The 8,638-nt window shown below is 27.0% G+C and overlaps 1 protein-coding gene across 1 annotated transcript in view; it reads left to right on the top strand.

Moving 5' to 3' along the window:
- LOC107641345 (lupeol synthase-like) overlaps window positions 1-6,408 on the top strand; it is an 11,079-nt gene extending 4,671 nt beyond the window's left edge. The window contains exons 6-18 of the mRNA XM_016344839.2: window positions 69-153; window positions 231-397; window positions 793-981; window positions 1,072-1,185; window positions 1,315-1,434; window positions 1,558-1,680; window positions 2,273-2,347; window positions 2,822-2,868; window positions 3,004-3,147; window positions 3,391-3,568; window positions 4,468-4,548; window positions 5,833-5,916; window positions 6,002-6,408. Coding sequence (XP_016200325.1) covers window positions 69-153; window positions 231-397; window positions 793-981; window positions 1,072-1,185; window positions 1,315-1,434; window positions 1,558-1,680; window positions 2,273-2,347; window positions 2,822-2,868; window positions 3,004-3,147; window positions 3,391-3,568; window positions 4,468-4,548; window positions 5,833-5,916; window positions 6,002-6,112 — 1,518 coding nt within the window. The 3' untranslated portion in view covers window positions 6,113-6,408. The remainder of the gene's footprint in view (window positions 1-68; window positions 154-230; window positions 398-792; window positions 982-1,071; window positions 1,186-1,314; window positions 1,435-1,557; window positions 1,681-2,272; window positions 2,348-2,821; window positions 2,869-3,003; window positions 3,148-3,390; window positions 3,569-4,467; window positions 4,549-5,832; window positions 5,917-6,001) is intronic.

Raw genomic sequence — 8,638 nt, 5'->3', positions numbered from 1 at the left:
TAAGAATAGACACAAAAAAAATATTAAAAATAAGAGTAATAATATGTTAATTTGATTTATTGGTGAAGGTACTTGGAGTTTATGAGTGGTCAGGATGCAATCCACTTCCACCAGAGTTCTGGCTTGTTCCCAATTTCATCTCTATTCACCCAGGTATATATATAATTTATTATTCTCTTTTCTTTTTTATTTTTGGTACTACCATTTAGTTTGCTTGTTAATTGTGGCAGGGAATATGTTATGCTACTGTCGCTTGGTTTATATGCCAATGTCATATTTATATGGAAAGAAGTTTGTGGGTCCTGTCACCAATTTAATCAGATCTTTGAGAGAAGAAATGTACAATAAACCTTATCATCAAATCAACTGGAATAAAGCTCGAAATTGTGTTGCTAAGGTTCATTCAATATTTATTTAATTTCTAATCATGATTAATACTCATTTAATTATTCTGCTTTGTGTTATACATGCAATTAGGTACTGTTTATTTTTAGAGGGTATTGAGACTGAAACTAAGAAATTGAACTTAATATTGTGTTCGACCGCTAAAGACTGAAATTAAAATTTTAATTTTAAAATACAAAATTTTAATTTTTTTAATATTTTCTAGAAAATAAGAGCACAAAAAATTAAAAATTTAATAGTATTTTTTTAAAAAAAATATTTTTATTTAATTTTTCAAATTTTATTATTCCTCAAATTTTATATTTATCTTAAATTATACTCATTAATCTAATATATTTATATCCCTAATTAATGTTATAATGACATATACATGATACAAATATATAGGAGGATTTGTATTATCCACATCCTTTAATCCAAGATATGTTATGGGGATTTCTTCATCACGTGGGAGAGCCTTTGCTGAATTCTTGGCCCTTTTCTAAGCTTAGACAAAAAGCATTAGAAATTGCAATTAGTCATGTCAGATATGAGGATGAGAATAGTAGATACCTTTGCATTGGAAGTGTAGAGAAGGTAATAAATAAAATAATCTTATATTTTATTCATTTACAATAATCTTATATGATCAATTGAAGCAAATGAAAATCATGATATATAATGCAGGTTTTGTGTTTGATTGCGCGTTGGGTTGAAGATCCTAATTCGGAAGCATACAAACTCCATTTAGCTCGAATTCCTGATTATTTTTGGCTCGCCGAAGATGGCTTGAAAATTCAAGTAATTATTGCTTTTTTAAAATAATTTTGTTTAATTATACAACAAGATGTAAAATATAAAAAAGTTTTTTACGCTAAATGAAATAAAAAAAATTAGTAATTAATAATTGTTCTTCAAAATGATATGTAGAGTTTTGGTAGTCAAATGTGGGATGCAGCATTTGCTATACAAGCAATACTTGCTTGTAATTTAAGTGAAGAGTATGGACCTACACTTAAAAAAGCTCACGATTTTGTCAAGGCTTCACAGGTACCAATTAATAACTATTAATTAATTAATTAATTAGTGTTTCTGCTTCATTATACATATCTATACTATATGATTTTTGAAACAATAATTACTATTAAAAGAGACTTTGATTTGAAATTGAAGGTTAGTGAAAACCCTAGTGGTGACTTCATGGGAATGTATAGACACATCTCAAAAGGTTCATGGACATTCTCAATGCATGACCAAGGTTGGCAAGTCTCTGATTGCACAGCTGAAGGATTACAGGTTCATACAAATTCTCTCCAAATTGACGAGTGTTAGGGCAGTAACTTTTGTGATTTATAGCTATCAAGTAACCATCAATGATATTTTTAATGGTGTGAGATTTTATCCGATAGTGCGGGATTATTCACTTTTCTTTTGCTAGTTACATACTTATATGCTGGCAAGAATTTAATAAAGTTATTGGACCTCTAAACTTTTTCTTTTTGTAATAGAATCAATCATTTATTTTTTGATTTGTAAATTTTTCCCGTGGTGGATAATTGAGTTATTATAAATTTTTGTTAGGTGAAAACTCAGGTGTAGTCGACTTCATGTGAAGTTGATAGCTGAGAGCTGTTAGATGATTTGACCGATTTGACTAAATTTTCATTTAACAGCTCTCAACTATCAACTTCACGTGAAGTCGACTGCACTTAAATTTCCACCTTTTTACTAATACAATAATATATGATTAGAGAAATGTTTAAATTTTATATTTATAGTGCATTAAAATTAAATTCATTTTATGATAAGTCTAATATCATGATAGTTTTTCCATTATGAACTAATTATTAATTAAATTTCTCTCACTTGCTACTAAATTTAATTACAGGCTGCGCTCTTATTGTCAAAAATGCCATCTGATCTAGTTGGAGAACAAATAGAATCAGAGAGATTCTATGATGCTGTTAATAGTCTTTAAAGTTACGTTTATTTCTGAGAATTGAATAAGATAAGATACTGAGAATAAGACATATATGACAGAAATATAAAATTTTGTGTTCTTATATTCTGTTTAGTGATAAACTAGAATAAATTATGAAAATTTAATTTATTCTCATTTTTTTCATTCAAAAAATTTGAGACGAAAAATATAATAATAAAAAATATAATTATAAAAAAATTAACAAGAATAATAAAAAAATAAAAAATAAGTTGTGTTTCTTGTTAATATCTCTGTGTCCTTGTTAGACACAAAATACATTATTCTAGTGTTTCTGGATATATTATCTCTGTCTATGTCTACTCTCTCAAATATAATTTTGTTTCTCTATTATATTTCTGTCTTAGTGTTCTATTTCTGTAAACAAACGTAGCCTAATAAATCATATTAAAAACACTGTTTTAACTGGTGTGAGAAACTATTATTCGTGCATTGCAGAAATTCAATCCAACCGAATTCTTTGAAGATACTCTGATTGAGATGGAGTAAGACTATTACATACGTCGTTATTATTGTTAGAATTTTTAATTGAATGAAGTATTGTTTATTTAGCCTTATGTACAATCTTAATTACTTGGCACTTGTTATATATATGGTTCATGTTGTGAATGAAATAATAGGTATGTAGAATGCACAGGATCAGCAATGGAAGCATTGGCTCTATTTAGAAAGTTATATCCAAATCACAGAAGAAAAGAAATAAATCACTCCATTTCTAAAGCAATTCATTACATTGAAAACACACAAAATCCAGATGGCTCATGGTATTGTTGACTTTTGTAATTTTGTTGCTTTTTTTTTATTCAAATAACTGTCATCTTAACATGCATAATATATGCTATCTATCTTGTAATTAAATTTATAGTCGTAAAATACAAATACTTATTGAATTATAGAAATCATTAGAAGCTTTATTATAAATTAAAATTGACTATCTGTAAGGCCGTCGATAATCACGAATTTTCTGGTAATGTCATAACTAATTAATTAAGAAGTTATTTGTGTAGGTATGGTTGCTGGGGAATTTGTTATACCTATGGAACTTGGTTTGCTGTAAAGGGACTGAGAGCATGTGGAAAGAACTATCAAAACAGTGCTTCATTGCGCAAAGCATGTCAATTTTTGTTGTCAAAGCAGCTTCCTAACGGTGGTTGGAGTGAAAGTTATTTATCAAGCCAAAACAAGGTTTATATTTATTATTATTATTATTAGAGTAAATTGACAAATAAACCCTAAGAATTTACATTTTCAATAAATTAGTCCCTAAAAAAAATACCAATAAAGTTCTTCAGCATAATAAGGTAGTTTTAAATTAAGACCTTCTACTCTAATTATAGGGATTAATTTGAAGGTAGTGTGTCCATATTTACTATCCTAAAAGACTTTATTGATATTTTTTTTCTTAAGAATTAATCTGTTTGAAATGTAAATTCTTAGAGATTTATTTATTATTTTATTATTATTGTTGTTGTTGTTGTTAATTATGCTCTACAATACAAATTAAATATGAAAAAGTATAGGTAGACAATGAGAATATTAAACAATGTGAACAATAGATATATCGGATATTCAATTCAATAGGTATCCAAATGATTATATTCATTATTTTTAATTCGATTTACTCATGCACAATTAATAATGACTGGATATTCAATTCACTAGGTGTACAGATAGTTATCCTAATGTTAAGGTTTAGGAAGTAATTTAGAGGTGGAGTGTCTTTTTATTTTATTGGGTCAATCCTAAAGTCCATTATTCACATTATTTACAAAAATCATTGTCTACCTGCTAGCAAAACCCATTAAATATTAGAGTACAAAGAATCAAAGAAAAATAAATTGGGGGTAAATTGCGGTGGATTTCTTTAAGATTAGACGATAATGTGATTCATTTTGATTTATCATATGTAAATTGACCTTAAAAGAAAATTAGTATACCACATTTCCCAAAATATAAAGATTTCAAGTGTAATGTATGTGGTACAATTCAAACAAGATTAATATCATATTTTATGCATAAAAAATTTGTTGTGTCTATACATATTTTGATTTATCATAACATGTTTTTTTTTTGTTGACAAATAGGTGTATACAAATTTAGAAGGCAATCGTGCTAACGTGGTTCAAACTTCATGGGCTTTGCTATCCCTTATTGGTGCTGGACAGGTTAGTAATAATTAGCATATCTCCATATTCTTTATTCATAATTTTTGAGACTTTAAGGTCCAAATTAAATGGAAGGCTTGTTAAAAGATAGATTTAAATATTTTACCTAATAACAAATCTTGTTCTTGTGATTGATAAGGATAATAGGATAATATAACGTTGATGACCAAAAAGTTGAGAAAATAATAAACTGTTAGACAAAGAGAATACATGATATTAAAGACAGCATAAGGTAATTTTGATTTTTTTAAATAATTAATATATGCTTAATTCCCCAAAAGAGAAGTCAATGATACAAAGACTCCAAAAACAAAACATTCAAATAAAAGAGCTAAACAGTCATACGGTTTAAGATTCTGTAATATATACTCATAAAACTACTACTTCTAACCCACTCAAACCTTTAAGATTACTTAAAATAAATAAAACACCTCATATAACTCAAAATGGATTATTAATATAGAATAATTTTATAAAGAGTCACTAGAAAATTTTGAAATTTTTTATTAAAATAGGCCTAAAGATCCAAAGAAGATTACAATACTAAAATTAAACAAACTAGTCCGTCGCGGATTTAAACTAGTCTGCCACTAAACTAGCCAATGAATTGCTACATACATAAGGCGGAATTCGAACTTACTTAAGCGGACGAGTGAGCTGACCACTCGTCCAACCCATTGGGTTGTTGTTTTTGTTCATTAAATCTTGGTCCGTTTTTCCTTTCTTGGATTGAGTTCTTTTTCACTAGTTCCCAAATTTTATGGGCCTAACTCTACCATAGATTCATTCTGGTTCTCATAAGTGGTTTAATCAACAATATGACTCAAGTCCATAAAACAAAGTCAACAATATCATTGCATACATCATTTTTATCAAAGCTTTAGTCTTAATGAATTGGGCCTAGATACTTGAACAAGTATTGTTGTGGGTTTGCCCAATAGAATTTGGTGCTTGTTTGAAAAGAGGTTCCAATTCTAGTTAAAAAAAAAGAGGTTTGAATTAAAATGAAAAACTGAATTAGAGTTTGTTTTGTTTAAGGAATTTCTTTAACTACTATATAAAAATGCTCATAAGATTTTTAATTCTCTCATTAATATTTTCCTATTTGTATTGTCTTATTTATAAAATCTTGAAAACGAAATAAATTGAAAAAAAAAATGAAATTTTTTTGTATTGAAAAATAAAAACATAAATGAAACAATTATTCAATGAAACCGAACTTAGTTGCTGATTATGTTATTTGTTACTAATATATACTCTTAATGTTTGTTTAAAAATAAAAAGGCTGAAATTGATCCAACACCCATACATCGTGGAATAAAGTTACTAATCAATTCACAAATGGAAGATGGAGACTTTCCTCAGCAGGTAATTAATTTTCATTAAACTAATTTAGTTACAATTAAAAACACTTAACATCTTATATGTATGTTTATCCATTAAAAAAATACAGGAAACTACAGGAGTGTTTATGAGGAATTGTATTCTAAATTACGCATCGTATCGAAACATATTTCCCATATGGGCGTTGGGAGAATATCGTCGCCGAGTTCTATATGTATAAGCATGAAGATGATGAAGAATATAATCAAATCCAATAATTATGTGATTGCCTTTAAATTAAAGTAAAAATTATATATTTCACGTGTATATATGTGGTGCAAATGTGTAGTCCTTTCTTAATAAACATCTCATCTATGTTGTAAATGAAACTACTATATATAAAAAAGATACGAGCTTTACTAAGAAAAAATTGTTCAGATTTCAGTAATTCATGAAGTATTTTGTTGACAAGAAGAGAAGACATGTGAAATTCGAATAAGTGAATTGTTGCTAGTGAAATTACAACCCTCTAGACAATATTCAATGGTATTGAGAAAGAGCCAACAACTGGAAATGAAGTACTTTGAGCATTTTAGAATCAGTAAAAAGCTAAGTGCAGTAGCTTATAAGCTAGCTCTTCTTATGAAAGCCAAAATCCATAGTCTTTATACGGACATTTCGCTGAGTTGTTCGTATTCCCGTGTCAAACACATTTTGGATACGACACTTGTCGACATTTGTCCGACACGCGTGTCTGCTGTATCCAATCATGTCTTAATAAAAAAATAAAAAAATTGTTTCCGAACACGTCTAAATACCATTACATGTATTTTTGAGATAAATTTAGAAATAGTATATATTATTATTATTAAAACAAAAATATTTTAAATACTTTATATAATTAAAATAAAATACTAAAAATAATTAAAAATTAATTTATATTTTAATATCAATAAAATATCAAAATATCATTAATATTTATCTAAAAAATACTTTATATTTTATATATATACGTGTCCCCATCTCTTATAAAATTTTAAAATTCGTGTGTCAACGCGTCCCGTATCATGTCGTGTCTCGTGTCTATACATCATAGCTTTCATACATTTCAGTCTGCAAAAATTTTATGGAGAACAAGAAAAAGACCATTTTCACTACAAACTACAGAGCTTGGGACAATATTAGAACCATATAAGGTTGGTTGCTGGCAGAACAATCTTAAAGATTGGCAAGGAGGTGCAACAAGTTCAAATTCAATGGGACAAGAGTCTAAACTTGAGACTACATTAGTTGAAAAGTTTCAAAGAGCATATCCTAAATTCAACCTTAGTAAGAGACTCGAGGGATATGCATGGTAGTGAACTAATAATATATTCACACTTGTGATTAATCACCTTTTCATTGCCCTAATAAAAGACGATTATTTGATTTAATTTTTCATCCTTAAGGTTGTGTTTGTTCTCCATTTCAAATTAATGAAGACATTAACACAAAAGTACACATACATACACATGAATACATGTAATCTATTTTGGTTGTTAAGACACTAATAATAATTTTATCCCTATTGTTGTTGGTGATGAAATTGATAAGGATAGAAAATAAAATTTTCAAAATTTTTTAAGATACAAAATTATAATAAAAAATTATATCTCATGTCTAATATTTATATATCAGCTTTCTAATAAACCTTAACCTCTAAACTATATACAATATTGTGTTTAGTGTATTCTTCATAATTTTGAAAATCAGACTATATTGGTTGGTTTAATTGCCAAACTAGCAATTTAAACTGGTCTAATTCATAATAAAACCAGTTGTCAATGAATTGATAAAAATAAAAAATTGGTCAAAATGCTTGTGAACAGTCAAACTAACCCATTTCTTAGAGATTAGATCATTTAATTTTAATTAATAAAACAAAAATTTCTTTTTTTTTAAAAAATTCATATATAATTATATCATTTTATTATATTCTATTCAATACTAATAAAATTTCTGTTAAACCTTAAACTTTTAAACTTTTAATTTTACGAGCTCGATTATCAATTCGATTTTTAAAATCTTTCAAAAATTGTATCTCATTGAACAAATAATAAACGTAAATATCTATGTTTATGTCTAGATAAATTTGCAGAATAATCAAACAAACTACAATATTTATATAGATAATTGGACATGACATTACGATTGTCATAATACCACTTCTTTCAAAAATGTTAGTTGATAGGAGAAAATACATGAATGATTATATCTCTAATTCGCTATTTCAAGTAATAATTTTTTAACGAACTTTATACTTTTATTATAACATGGTATCAAAATTTCTATAACAGAAAAATTTAACATTCGATTCTTATTGAACTTAAAAAAAAAAGAATTTTAGTATAAGACAAATGCAAAAAAAGAAAAAAAAATCTATTAAAATTTTAAATAAATTCTAAAAAAAATTTTACTTATAATTATTTAATTTTTTATTAACTTAAATTAAAAAAAAGGTAATTTTTGCAACAATTAATGTTGTAAGTTCAAAGATGAAGCTACATATTGACAATGATGATCCAACCGCACATGATTGATCCCATCGTGTCATATGACATCTCTAAATCATTAAGATAGCCAACCATGCATCCACACAATCACAAACCAGAAAACCATTATAGGAGAGTAGTTGATTGATTATGACATCTTTATTGTTGATTTATTGGTCTCACATTTAATATATATTATATTATAATTTTTAAGTTTTATATAGATATATTAATTA

The sequence above is a fragment of the Arachis ipaensis genome, chromosome B05 (assembly GCF_000816755.2).
Source record: "Arachis ipaensis cultivar K30076 chromosome B05, Araip1.1, whole genome shotgun sequence".
NCBI classification, from domain to species: Eukaryota; Viridiplantae; Streptophyta; class Magnoliopsida; order Fabales; family Fabaceae; genus Arachis; species Arachis ipaensis.
The sequence above is the reverse complement of the archived record's forward strand: the minus strand, read 5'-3'. Positions and strand labels throughout refer to the sequence as shown.